This window comes from Sphaeramia orbicularis, unplaced genomic scaffold (genome assembly GCF_902148855.1).
Source record: "Sphaeramia orbicularis unplaced genomic scaffold, fSphaOr1.1, whole genome shotgun sequence".
In the NCBI taxonomy this organism is placed as follows: domain Eukaryota; kingdom Metazoa; phylum Chordata; class Actinopteri; order Kurtiformes; family Apogonidae; genus Sphaeramia; species Sphaeramia orbicularis.
In genome coordinates this window covers 174685-189696 of record NW_021941459.1, presented here as the reverse complement: position 1 = coordinate 189696, position 15012 = coordinate 174685, and the positions used below count along the sequence as shown (strand labels likewise).

The 15012-nt window shown below is 37.0% G+C and overlaps 1 protein-coding gene across 2 annotated transcripts in view; it reads left to right on the top strand.

Annotated features, from left to right (window-relative positions):
• The first annotated feature begins 2978 nt into the window (after positions 1–2978).
• LOC115415841 (paired mesoderm homeobox protein 1) overlaps positions 2979–15012 on the top strand; it is a 34404-nt gene continuing 22370 nt past the window's right edge. The window contains exons 1-2 of one of the 2 annotated variants that reach the window (XM_030129489.1): positions 2979–3653; positions 13576–13751. In XM_030129489.1, the coding sequence (XP_029985349.1) occupies positions 3407–3653; positions 13576–13751 (423 nt within the window). In that variant the 5' untranslated portion in view covers positions 2979–3406. The remainder of the gene's footprint in view (positions 3654–13575; positions 13752–15012) is intronic. The other variant, XM_030129490.1, reaches the window with a different exon arrangement.

Genomic DNA, 15012 nt, shown 5'->3' with positions numbered 1-15012 from the left:
GCTAACTTGAATGGGAAAATCCATTGACACGCTAACGATTATCATTTACAGATTAATTTAAGATTTACAACATATTTTTATCCAGCAACAAAGGTTCACATCACAGATATTTGATACTATTCATTCTGACAACAACTGAACAGAAAATACTCACAGGCAAACGTTTTTGGGGCCATACAAACAGAGTGAAAGAAACGTGTCTGTTAGTTCCTTCTTATGTCTGAACTGACTACGGGAACACCGCAAGGACAAAACATACGTTAGTGCAACTTATTCCCACCACTAGAGGACCCCCTTTGTTTACTTAGAACAACTGAACATCACATATTATTGGGCTTTTTAGTATTAGTACTGATTAGTGGGACTAAGACTCCTGTCAATCACTCACAAGTGTAAATAAACATGTGTGGACATAAACATGTGTAACAGTAGCGGTCTGTTCCATGGACATTTTCATTTGAAATGTGTTCAGATGGTGGGGGGGGGGACACAGGTGTTCGGAAGCACTGACATGTGCAATTATTTTTATCACCAGGGTACTGCAGTCTGAAATATCACTGAAAGGAAATACACACTGTTGATGCCGCAAACCCCCCCCCCCCCCCCATATAATTATGCTATTAATCGCGATTAATCACAGAACGCCACAGAATTAATCGCAATTAAAAAATGTAATTGCTGCCCAGCACTAGAAATAACATTTTATTCTCCTCAAAACAACAACAACAATAAATGTGTGGTGCTCACTCACTCACTCTCAAACTTTTCTCCGGTTTCGACCAGTCTTCCAGCTCCGCCTCCTCCAGTCTTCCAGCTCCGCCTCCTCCAGTATGCTCACCTCATGCTTCAAACTGCTAACTTCTTCCATCAGACATGCTCAGTGCCCTCTTTTTTTTCTGCTTGAACATTCTCCTCCTGCCCAGTGCCTCCCCAGTGACACTAAATTGACAGGCAGTCGGACACTCCCTCCTTAAAAAATAAATAAATAAATAAAAATGAACGGCTCTTTACAAAGACTCGGTTCCCATTGTTCATTTCAAAGAGCCGTTCAAAAGATTTGACTCGTTCGTGAACGTCACATCACTATTTAAACAGGGGTGGTAAAAATGTAGTTCCAGAGTGAAGTGATCATTTGTGGTTCTTCACATATTTGCTAGGGTTAGAGGTTCAGTGCCTTGTCCTTCCTGTGTTTGTCAGTCTGTTAACTCTCAGGGGTCTGAGTCTATTATGACTGTTTTGGAGTACTTTAGATTAGTACTGGTTCATTAGTAACACTGAGGATTTATTAATAAGAGTTAAACAGATGAACATATTTCTATTAATCATTAAGTGTTTATATTACTCACTCTTTATGAGTAATTTGTTGTGTAATTGGTGGAGTTTACCTCATTTCTTTTAGTGCGTTACAGCTGTTAAATTTAGTTACATTTTACTCCAAATCTGGGTCAGATCTACTCAACCAAAATGAATGTAAATTGTTCCCTGACTTTTATTGAGTGGATTCTAAAGGTTTGCTTTTACAGTGCAGTACATGTTCTAAAACATGCGTCCTGTTAGAACCGAGTTCATCCTCAGTTTTAGTTTGAATGGACAGTGGAATAAACCTGAACATGAGTTCATCCTCAGCTTTAATTTGGTTCCGAGTTCAGTTCTGGACCAGTCCAGTGTCTTTGGCTCTGGTGCTGGTCTGGAAGGGACCCCCCCCCCCCCCCCCCTTCAATGCCCCTGAGTGCCAGTCCTTCCACCTCTGTCCGGTTCTGGTGGGTTTAACCCAGGGTTCTCAAACTGCTGTTCTTTCAGGTTCCACATTCAGTCTGATCTGATCTGCAGTGGACCCAGCCAGGAAAAGAAGAACAGAAGAACCCAGAAATAATGACAACTGACAATTTACGTCTGTGTTTTAGTGCAAAAAAAACCCATTAAATTATGAAAATACTTACTTTTATAAACTATTCAAACAAAAAAGATGTGAATAACCTGAAAAACTGAAATTTCTTCAGAAAAATCAGTTTAATTTTCTCAGTCTTCTTCCTCCACTTCTCATTAGTCCATGTGCATTCTGGATCAGATCTCCAAAGACACTAAACACTGAGGAACAGGAAGAGAAGAGTTCAAACTGGACTGAATTTAATCCAGACATTTCAGGTTGGACACATTTGTTCAGGTTATTCACATTTTATTGGTACAGGAGAGTTTGGAAATGGAAAGAGTTTCATCATTTAATGTGATTTTTTGCACCAAAACAAAGACAAACATGTGCAGTTGTCATTATTTTCAGACATAATGTAATATTATTTTTTCCATCAAACCCAGTAGTAAATCTGCAGTGGTTCTTCTGTGTGGGTTCTTCTGCTGTTCTTATTGGACTGTAGATCAGATTGGTCTGGATGTGGAACCCACACTAACATGAGTTCCACAGCCTGGACTGTGGAATTTATACACTTTGGAAATTCATCCCAGGGGTCGGACTGGAACCTTTGGGGGGATGCATTTGGGCCTTGGGATGCCCTGGTTTACATCCTGGTTCTTAAAGAGTTGGTGTTTTTATGTTGATCTGGTTCTGAATCATATGAACAGTACATGTTCTAAAACATGTGTTCTGTTAGAACCGAGTTCATCCTCAGCTTTAGTTTGAATGGACAGTGGAATAAACCTGAACATGAGTTCATCCTCAGCTTTACTTGGACTGAGTTCAGTTCTGGACCAGTCCAGTGCCCCCCCCCCCCTCTCAACGCCCCTGGATGCCAGTCCTTCCACCTCTGTCCGGTCCTAGTGGGTTTAACCGGTGTCAGAACCGGGTCTAATCTAAACCCTGGTTCGGCCTGGTTCGGCCTGCAGTAGTAGTAGTAGGAGGAGGTTTGAAGACTGTGCCACGTAATGACCCGGGGAGTCCCATTAACTGGGGGGAGGCAGACTATAGGCCAGCGCGTCCCGGAGGCGCGGCGCTGACGCCCTGCCTCCTCGCGCATAGCGCAGCTGAGCTCCGCTTTGCGCGCACTCGGAGCTTTTTGCGCATCTGGTGGTGATCAGCAGCGGCAGCGGAGGCTCTGCGGGTCCAGATGTGACTGGAGCACCGGAGGAAGGAGCTGCTCAGAGGACTTCTCCGCCGAAAACCCTCCGGACCTGCGCCTGCGTCTTCTCGGTTGGATCCGCGGCTGCGCCTGCGCCGCATGGATTTGGTTTGTTTGGAAAAACCTCCAGGAGAAAAAGTTCAGAGCGGATGTGGAGGCGCGTCTGCCGGGTCTGTGTGCGTCCGGAGCCGCGGTCCGGACCTGCATGAGCGGATCTACTGCTGCCGCTTCTCCTCCTCCTCCTCCTCCTCCTCCTTCTTCTTCTTCTTCTTCTTTTTCTCCTTTTTCTCCTTTTTGCCGCTCCGCTTCTTCCGCTCGCGCTCCCCGTCTGCGTCATGACTTCTAGTTATGCGCATGTGATGGACAGGCCTCCGTCCATCTCCGGCCGCCTGGACAGTCCGCTCACGGCCAACCTGGACACCCTGCAGGCCAAGAAGAACTTCTCGGTCAGCCACCTGCTGGACCTGGAGGAGGCCGGGGAGATGGTCGGCACGCAGGCGGACGACGGCGTCGGGGAGGCGGGCAGGAGTCTGCTGGAGTCCCCGGGGCTGACGAGCGGCAGCGACACCACCCAGCAGGAGAGTAAGTGAGCCGAGCCGAGCCGAGCCGGGCCGGGCCGGGCCGGGCCGGGCGAGCCCGGGTTACATGTAGGGAAACGAGGTTAAACTGCTGGTGGACGGGGGTGGGGTGGGGGGTGGGGGCATTTGTTTTCATTATGTTCTGGCTCGTGCGTCCGCGTGCGGAGCGCATGAATGGAGCTGCGCAGAACCCGTGGAAGGACCCTGGGGTCTGGGCCATGCATCATCCATGACGGACCCCCACCCCCACCCCGAACCCCGACCCCAAAACGGCCATTAATTCACCATTAACACTGTGATGTCACTGAGGTATGGGGCCTTGGCGGACACACGGGACCCGGAGGGGCCTCACAGCTACCGAGCCGAGCCACCGACGGCCCGGACCGGACCGGACCGGTTCCACCTTTTAATTCTGGGGCAAAACACGGGTTTCTTAAACTTCACTCAAACTAACAGTGGTCTGTGTGAGCATGTGCAGAAGGGGGTCTGGTCCGGTTCAGCCCAACATCTGGACCCACGGGTTCAGGTCTTATGCCTGAAAACAAGACCGAGTCTAACCGGTCCGGTCCAGATCTAGAGCAGAACTAACCCGGTTCTTACCCACAGAACCAGGGCCGGTTTAACAGAACCGGGTTTAGGTTCAGCTGTTTGGATTTATTATTATTATTATTATTATTATTATTATTATTATTATTATCATCATCATTATTATTATTATTATTATTATTATTATTATTATTATTATTATTATTATTATTATCATTATTATTATTATTATTATTATTATTATTATTATTATTATTTCTGCTCAGGCTCTTGTTTTTCTCATTTGTTTTAATTCAGTGAATCTGATGAAAATTAAACTTCTGTGGTTTTTTTAATCGGGTCAAACCGGGTCCGGTTTCAGCAGACTCTGGATCCAGCATGGTTGGGCCTGAAAACCCCACAGTGTGATTTTAATCCGTGGATTAAACTGTTAAAACTGTTCAAGTGTAAATTAAACTGGAGATTAAACTGGGCTGAGGCTCGCGGACGCCGCCCTAACCCTAACCCGTGCTGGTGCGTACCGGGCCGGTCCTCCCGGTCCTCCGCCTCCCGGGCCCGTGTGTCTGATGGTTCCGGTGTCCCGTTGCCCGTTGCCTGTTGCCTGTAGCTGTTGCCTGTTGCCTGCTTTAGTTTAATGCTTGTTTTTGTTGGTTCTGGGCTTAAACGTGCGCGCGGGGGCTGACGGATGGAAGGAAGTTCGGGGTCACGTCGTTAATTCACGGTTATTTTCAAGCTGTCAAACACTTTCACAAAATCAGACTCTAATCATTTGTCATAATTACCGCGCGTGTCCTCGCGCCAACAATTAAGGCCTCAAATAACAGGCTGTGATTGGCTGACACTGGGACCCTCTGCGCATGTTGGCTCTGCGGCTTTTACTGCGGAACAGTGCGTGCGTCTGAACTTTTACGCAGAAAAAACAATAATGTTCCGCATTTTCATCTGGACCCAGACCTGGGACCCTTGAACCGGTTCAACTGGGTCTGGTCTGGAACCAGTTCAACAGCAAACTCTGGTTGTTGGTTTTCCTCCGTTTCTCGGTCTTTTTTTTTTTTTTTCTCGTGGTCCTCCGTGATCCGGCTCGTACCGGACCGGGTCTGGTTCTGGGTCCGGGTCCCGCGGTCCATTACCGGGGTCGGTGTGATCAGGCGGAGGCCTCGTGTCTGCAGAGGAAGGTGGTGGTGGTGGTGTTTTGGTTCAGACTGAGTTAAAAGCTTCTCTGAGTCCAAACCTCAGTGAAAGAAACAGTTCTGTTTAATTCACTGAAACACACCTGGGTCTGCGAACACCCCAAAAGACCCGCAAAGACCCGCAGGTTTCTGCGTAAATCCGCCTTAATTCAACCTAAATAACGTATTTTCTAATGCGCGAGAGATTTGGCCTTTAAATAATAATAATAATAATAATAATAATAATAATAATAATAATAATAGTAATAATACATCACACTTATGTAGCGCTTTTTTGGACACTCAAAGACGCCTCACAAACAATCAAAACAATAATAATAATAATAATAATAATAATAATTAAAGCTGCTGCTGTGAAACTGAATTGCTTGTCTGTTCGTGTTAGTTTGAGGTCAAACGCAGAGGTCCTGGTTTTCTTCCAGTGTTTGATGGTTTTGGTTTAATCCTAAACTCTGTTTTATCCAAAAACACAAACTAACCACATTTGACACATTCAACATAATTCACATGCATTTAACACATTCACTCCAGGAACTGAGTTTATTTCCTCCAAAGAAGATGAAATGAAATGTTAAAAACTTTAATATAATAAAACTCAAATGTAGTTTCATAAAATCCACAAATGAGCTTTTTGAGTTTTAATGAATGTTGTTAATCAAATATAATTTTATTCATTAAGCTTTTAAATATAGATTTATATCAAATATTTAAATTTAGTTTCATGTGTATAAATGTAAAAAACATCAGTAGAAAAAAAAAAAAACAGAAAAATCAAAGTCTATTCAGTTACAACAGTTTTACACTAACTTTTTTATTTTCATAGTTAAATCTGTGTGGACAAATGATTGTAAAAAACAAACAAACAAACAAACATGCATTTGTTTAGTTGTTCAGCAAATATAATATAATATAATATAATATAATATAATATAATATAATATAATATAATATAATATAGTCAAACATAGTATTGTAAAATATGATAAATCAGATTAAAATAAAGTCTGGAACAGTTGATGACAGACATGAATAAACCTTCTCTATTTAAATAAAAAAAATCAGACTCAAAAAGGTAAAATTATTAATCAACTTTAAAGAAAAACAGATTAAAATGTAGAATTTAACCCTTAAAATGACACCAGTAACGTTAATAAACTGATGAATCTGTGTTAATTCAATGTTTTCAGTAATAATGATTTGAATGTTGTTGTTTCAGTGAAAATAAATGAAAAGATACTTGAGGTAAAAACAGATGAAAGTGTTTTTAAAATAAAATAAATATGAACCAAATGCAGCATCAGTGAAATAATCCTTAACGTGGTTCAGGTTCAGATTTTACCCCAAAAAATGAACGATAATAAATAAAATTAATAATAATTCAGATTTAATATAGAAACAACAGGAACAATGTGAGACATTAAAGCAACAAGAAGAAAAACTTTATTGTGTGAAATATAGATTTATTTATGAATTTTACAGTTTTTTTTAGGATGAATGAACTAAACGCAGGATTTAAAAAAAAAAAAAAAGCAAAAGTAAATGTTCTTGTGTTAAAATGAACATAAACAATCAGATAATTTAATAAACTATGAATTAAATATGAATAAAGTGTGAATAAAGTATTAAAGTATGAATAAATATGAATAAAGTATTAATGAAGTATTAATTACTATGAATATTAATAAGCTATAAATAAAATATGAAAAAAGTATTGATAAAAATTAATAAACTATTAATAAATATAAATAAAGTCTGACTAAATAGGACTCTAGTATAAAGTCTTTGTGATAAGTGTGTTTTATTTTGTTGAATCAACTCTAAACCATCATTAGTGAATTCAGATCGTTTCCAGTTTCATTCAGGTTCTAATCGTTTACTAAATCCTCTGTTTTTCTGCTCCGTCGTTTTCTTCTGTTCCTGGAACACGTTGCGTCGTTTTTCAGTTTGTTCAGTTTTAATTTAACGAACGCTGGTGGATTTCAGTTGAATGGGACTGGTTTGAACTGAAGCCGTGGGTGTCAGGTTCCACTTTCAGCCCAGTCTGATCCGCACAAGGTCGACCCAGTACGAAAAATAAAAACAGAATAATAATTAGAAATAATGTCAAATACAAACTGTCCTCTGTGTTTTAGAGCGAAAAAAAGTACAATTACATGATGAAAATGTTCACATCTACAAACGATCCTTTAAAATAATGTGAATAACATGAACAAACTGGAAATTATTAGGAAAAATAAGTGTTATTTTGTCAATATTCTATTTTAGTTTATTATTTACACGTTTGTTATATCGTACAGATCACAGTTGATCTATAAATACACAAATATTTAATAACAGAATATTAGAACAAATACACTTTTAAAGACATTTCAGGTCATTCATATCTGTTCAGGTTCTTCCTTTTTTTGTTTTTTTTAGAAATGATAGTTAATTTTAGTGTAAATACAGTAAAATTACATGAAAATATTGACATTTACACAGAACATTTTGGAGTTATCATCACTTACAGGTGAATATAGTAGTTTTTTACTGATTAAATTGGTCTGAATGTGGAACCGGAGCTGAAATAATCATTCATATCTTCAGTGTATTTTTATCAATATTCTGTTTTAGTTTATCATTTACACATGTTTATTATATTGTACAGATCACAGTTGATCTACAAATACACAAATATTTAATAACAGACAGAATATTAGTACAAATACACTTTAAGACATTTCAGGTCGTTCATATTTGTTCAGGTTATTCTTTTTTTTATTTTAGTGTAAATACAGTAAAATTAAATGAAAATATTGACATTTACACAGAACATTTTGGAGTTATCATTATTTACTGGTTATGAAGTTTGTATTTTACAGACTGAATTGGTCTGAATGTGGAACCGGAGCTGAAATAATCGTTCATATCTTCAGTGTAATCTTTCTATGTCATAAATCCACCCCAGTCCAGTCTGGACCCTTTGTGGGTCAGATTTAGTCCCCGGGCCGCATGTTTGACCCCCCTGATTTAAACAGAAGCAGCAGATGAAGCTGATCTGAGGAACCTGAGGAGGAACGGCCTCATCCTCCAGCTTCAGATTCACATTCAGCTTCAGCTTCAGCTTCAGCTCAGGTTGGATCTGAGTCCAGAAAAAGAAACAGAACGAAACTGGAAACAGATTTAGTCTGAATGTGAACTGATGATGAAAATGAAGATGATGATGATGAAGGCGTCTCAAACAGAAATAATCAGTTTAATGAAGGATGAAGCTTTAACAGGAAACGGTGAAAATGTTCTGGTTTGTGTTTGATGTTTGTGTCAGATTCACAAACGTCACATTTCTAAACCTTCTGTAGTTTCACTGAATCTGAAACGTTTAATGAACCGGGTCAGGGGTCAGAGGTCACTGTTCTTATTTTGGACGTTTCGGAAACTTTCCTCGTTTTCCAGATTTAAATCCATCGATTCTTTAATTTAATTTTCTTTAACATAAACATTAACAATAACTCAAACCCAACGATGAAGAGAAAAGAAGTTAATAAGATAGATTAGTAGTAATAATAATAATAATAATAATAATAATAATAATAATAATAATAATCATAATCAAACAGGAGATCAATACACACTGTAAAAAAAAAATCAGTAATTTAACAGAATTTTTACTGTTTATTTTACAGATTTTTCCTGCATTTTTAAGATACAGGAAAATATCAATGAAATGACAAAAACAGACTGTGATTTTACATGTCAAATGGAAAATAACACAAAAAACTGTAACTGTGAATAACCATAAAATTTCCATTTTTTAAAAGAATTTTTTTTCTTTTTTTCACTGAAAAATACAATTAAAATACATTTGCAAATGTATCATAATTTCACAAATATTTCTTTTCTATTTATGAGATTAAACTGTTAATCAAAACTTTAATACTATAAAAAATAATAAATAAATAAAATGAGATAAAATTACTGACAGTTAACAGTAACAGAAGTATTTGTTCTGTCAGTTGAACCAGACTTGTTTGTTCATTGACAAATATCTTGTGTAATTACAGGAGGTTTCACAACAAACATGTTGAATAAATGTATTTTTGTGAATGTATAACATGTATAAGCACTGATAAACTGTCCAAATACAGTTTTTATCAGTGGATTGGACAACTGAGTCTCACTGAAAATTATTTATATATATATATTTATAGGGAATTGGATTGTTTTAATACATGTAAATATTCTTTATTAAACATTAAAAAGTAAAAAAAAAAAAAAAAAGAAAAGAAAAATCTCATGTAAAGTTAGGGCAAAAAACTGTATGACATGGTTATTTTCTGTTATTTAACTGTATTTTTTTGGCGCCCCTGCTGCCGGAATAACACTGTTTTTTTTACGAGTTATTTTTTTTTACAGTGCGGTTCAATCAGTAAATGAACACATGATATTTACTGTTTAATGTGTTCTTGAGTTGATACATGTTTAACAGCAGATAAACACATTTACAGAAATAATAAAACAGTTTAAATAAATAAATAAATGAACTGTTAAATATTCAAACACTGATCAGTGATCAATGATTTAATTATTGGCGATAAATAAATACGGATGGTTTTGATCTAATATGTTCATGTTAATCCTCTTTAATATTTTTCCGTCATTTTCAGTTTGATACTGAAACTAAACGATGAAAACATTAAATGAACAGAATGAACAAAATGAATGTATAATTATATTAATATATTTACATATAAAATAATATTTAGTTAGTTTATATTTAAATGGATCTCAGTGACGTTGGTTCTGCTTTTTATTACATAATAAAGTTTATGGTAATAAAACAAAACCATTTAAATATTTATTTATTCACTGAAACTTTTCACATCCGTTAGTTATTATTACCTCCGCCAAGGAGGTTATGTTTTTGCCAGGGTTTGTTTGTTTGTTTGTCTGTCTGTCTGTTTGTTTGTTTGTTTGTCTGTCTGTTTGTTTGTTTGTTTGTCTGTCTGTTTGTTTGTTTGTTTGTCTGTCTGTCTGTTTGTTTGTTTGTCTGTCTGTCTGTTTGTTTGTTTGTTTGTCTGTCTGTCTGTTTGTTTGTTTGTTTATCTGTCCGTTAGTGTGCAACATAACTCAAAAAGTTATGGACAGATTTGGATGAAATTTTCAGGGTTTGTTGGAAATGGGATAAGGAAGAAATGATTAAATTTTGGTGGTATTCGGGGGCGGGGGGGGCCCACTGATCAGCCTTGGCGGAGGTCTGCGCTCTCCGAGTGCTTCTAGTTTATTTAAGTTTTTCTTTGTTTTTTCAGTTTAATTTTATCATAAAGTGACAGATTTATTATGTAATAAAAATGTATTATTATTTACACAAACTCAGGTTAAATATCAGTATTTTATTTATGAAGGCGTTAATTTAATGTAAACAGATGAATTTTCACAGTTTGTTTTAATCTAATTTAAAGCTTTTTATAAATTTACACGAAGTCGATAATCACATGTTCCTATCTGCACACACAAAAACACACACACATACACACACACAAAAAAAAACACACACACACACAAACCCCCCACACACACACAAAAACACACACACAAAAAACCACACACACACACACACACAAAAAAAAACCACACACACACACACACACACACACACACACACACACACAAAAAACCACACACACACACACACACACAAAAACACACACACAATATTATGTTTCAACCATGTACTGTGTATGATTTTGACATTTTTCTAGCATGTTAAGAATGGACATAAAGTAAATAAGAAAAAAGAAACATTTCAGCAACCTTCAAATATTTTAGGGGTGCTGGGAATCAATTTAGGGGGGGGGGGCTTCAGCACCCCCAAAAATGGGCTAAAAACGCCCATGCTAACACACACACTTACACACACTTACACACACACTAACACACACACTTACACACACACTTACACACACTTACACACACACTAACACACACACTAACACACACACTTACACACACACTAACACACACACTAACACACACACTAACACACCCACTTACACACACACTTACACACACTTACACACACACTAACACACACACTAACACACACTTACACACACACTAACACACACACTAACACACACCCTTACACACACACTAACACACACACTAACACACACACTTACACACACACTAACACACACACTACACACACCCTTACACACACACTAACACACACACTTACACACACACTAACACACACTTACACACACACTAACACACACTAACACACACCCTTACACACACACTAACACACACTAACACACACACTTACACACACACTAACACACACTTACACACACACTAACACACACTAACACACACCCTTGCACACACACTAACACACACACTTACACACACACTAACACACACACTTACACACACACTAACACACACACTAACACACACACTTACACACACACTTACACACACACTAACACACACACTTACACACACACTAACACACACACTAACACACACACTTACACACACACTTACACACACACTAACACACACACTTACACACACACTAACACACACACTAACACACACACTTACACACACACTTACACACACACTAACACACACACTAACACACACACTTACACACACTCTGTATCCGCCTCGTGGGTTGAACCGGCAGGAACACCGCTGCTTTAAATGCTTTGCTCAAGGGCAGATCAGTCTGGGAATCGAACCGACACCCCCTGGATCACAGGTCGACTCTAACACTGTTGACGTCGGCTCCTGTTGGTTTCATTCAGAATTATTATAGAATATTGAATATAGAATATTTGTTTGTTAAAGGGTCATAGAATTAAAGGTCAAAGGTCATCCACAGCTGTCAGTCAAATATCACCTCAGGCTCCGCCCCTTGGCGTCTGTCATTTAATGAGTTCGTTGTTTCGTTAAAATCACTGACGACGTTTCAGTCTGACTTTAAATCATCTTAATTGAGTGTTTTTTCATGTTTCAGATTTAACTCAGCCTCGTTTTTCATTTTTTATTGGTTTTATTTTGTTCTGTTTTATCAGTTGGATTATATTATATTATATTATATTATATTATATTATATTATATTATATTATATTATATTATATTGTATTATATTATATTATATTATATTATATTATATTATATTGTATTATATTATATTATACTTTGTTGTTGTTGTTATTATTATTATTATTATTATTATTATAAAATTAATCAGGATTCAGATCAGCTCTTATATATGATGATATATATACATATTTTGAAACGCTTCATATTTTGGAATTTAACTGTATATTTATTTCATTGTTTTCATTGATCATCATGTTTTTCTGTGTAAAACATGACTGTTGTAAATGAGATTCACCAGGATGAATAATAATAATAATAATAATAATAATAATAATAATAATAATAATAATAATAATAATAATAATAATAATAATAATGATAATAACAAATCAGTTTGTTAATCAGATGTAAATGAGGTTTTAAATGTTTTTAGTTTTATTCAAAAATTTACATGAGAATGAAATTATCTGTAATCAAAGGGTCAAACCTATTGATTCTAAAATCTAATCAATAGTTGAACTGATGAGTCGTTTCCTGTGGGTTTTTAATAATGTTTATTATTGATCATTAATCACACCAACAAAAATGAAAATCCACCGAAACTCAGTGAATTTTCAATAAATGAACCTGATTTATGATCAATATTCAACATAAAACAAACCAATAAAACAAAAAAAAAAAGAAAAAACAGGATTAAAGCAGAAAACTGAGGATCTGGAAACAAACACAAAACAATGAAACTAAAGCAGATTCTAACAAAACCATCTGAGTTTCATGTGTAATTTATGTGTTTGGATCAGAACCAGATGAACAGGATTTAATGAAGGAAAGAGTTCAGGTTCACATGAGCAGTTATGACACAGCTGTGGATGAGTTCAAGGATTAGTGATCAGTGATTAGTGATCAGTGATTAGTGATCAGTGATTAGTGATCAGTGATTAGTGATTAGTGATCAGTGATTAGTGATCAGTGCTGTTTGGACTCAGATTAATGTCAGTTTGGTTCATGAACCTCACCACCTTCTTCTTCTTCTTCTTCTTCTTCTTCTTCTTCTTCTTCTTCTTCTTCTTCTTCTTCCTGTTTTTCCCGTAGATGAACAGATGAACACAGAGGAGAAGAAGAAGAGGAAGCAGCGTCGGAACCGGACCACCTTCAACAGCTCTCAGCTTCAGGCTCTGGAGCGGGTCTTCGAGAGGACGCATTACCCCGACGCCTTCGTCAGGGAGGACCTGGCCCGCCGGGTCAACCTGACCGAGGCCCGGGTCCAGGTACGAGCCCCGCCCACCCGCAACCGCACAACCACACAACCTGGTACCGCAGAACCATAGACCCGGTACCGCAGAACCATAGACCCGGTACCACAGAACCATAGTTCAAACGCTCAGATTAAATCTTTATTTTTTGTCTACTCTTCAGTTTCTCTTTTTGTTTCATTAAATATTTTCCACGTTTCAATAAATACAAACATAATGAACATCATTTTAATCCGTTTTATTTCATAAATGAACAAACATGAAATGAATCAAACTCTGAACCTGAATCTGACCAAATGTTAAACCTGTTTTATTTTTGCACTGATTTGATTTATTATCTAAAAAAAAACCTGGTTATATTTTTACAGGATTCTGATTGAACTCCACATTAAACCAAATTAATTAATATCAAATATGAACCACAAACTGGGTCAAAGGGTAAAACAGCTGATGTTTAGTTTGTTCTGTGTGGTTGAAGTTATTTCATACATGCACAGAAACACACGTTTTCTACACGTGAACAGATTTAAACCAGTGGTGCTGGCACAACAAACCCCGCCCCTCGCACGTTTTTCGCCCATTCTACGTAAATGGGAAGATTAAAAAAAAACATACAAAATTTGAACTTTGACCTACTTTCCCCAAAATGTAATCAGATTTATTCAGGGTCAGTAGTCACTTTTCCATCGGACATCTGCGCTAAACTTTACCGATATTTACTAAATGTTGAAAAAACAGACGTGTGTAATGTTGTTTTTTTCATTAAATCACAAATGCGATGATTTGTTTATTTATTATCGCGAGATGACACGAGAAGTCATTCCATAAACATGACCATAAATATTGTGTTGATTTACAGATATATTCAGTGTTATTCTATATTACCCCTCTATCCTGTACTAAATTAAAAGATGTTTCCGTTTCCTGGTGTGTCCACTCATACCGGCACGTTTCTTTTAAAACTCTTCTTCTTTTGTTGTCCGTCAACATCTGTGTTTTTTTTTTTTTTTAATTAATTAATTAATTAATTAATTTTTTAAAATTAATTAATTAATTAATTAATTTTTAAAAAATGTATTTATTTATTTATTTATTTATTTTTATATTTAATCAGTGTTTTTTTAATTTCATGTGACTCTAGTTGTGGAAAAAGGTCTTTCCGTTGAAGTTTTGTATGATATACCAGTTGTGCTACGCCTGAAAAACCACCTCTTTCCAGCACAAAAACTTTTTATCGAAAAACCAGAGTTTGGGCAAAATTGTTGTTTTTCCATTA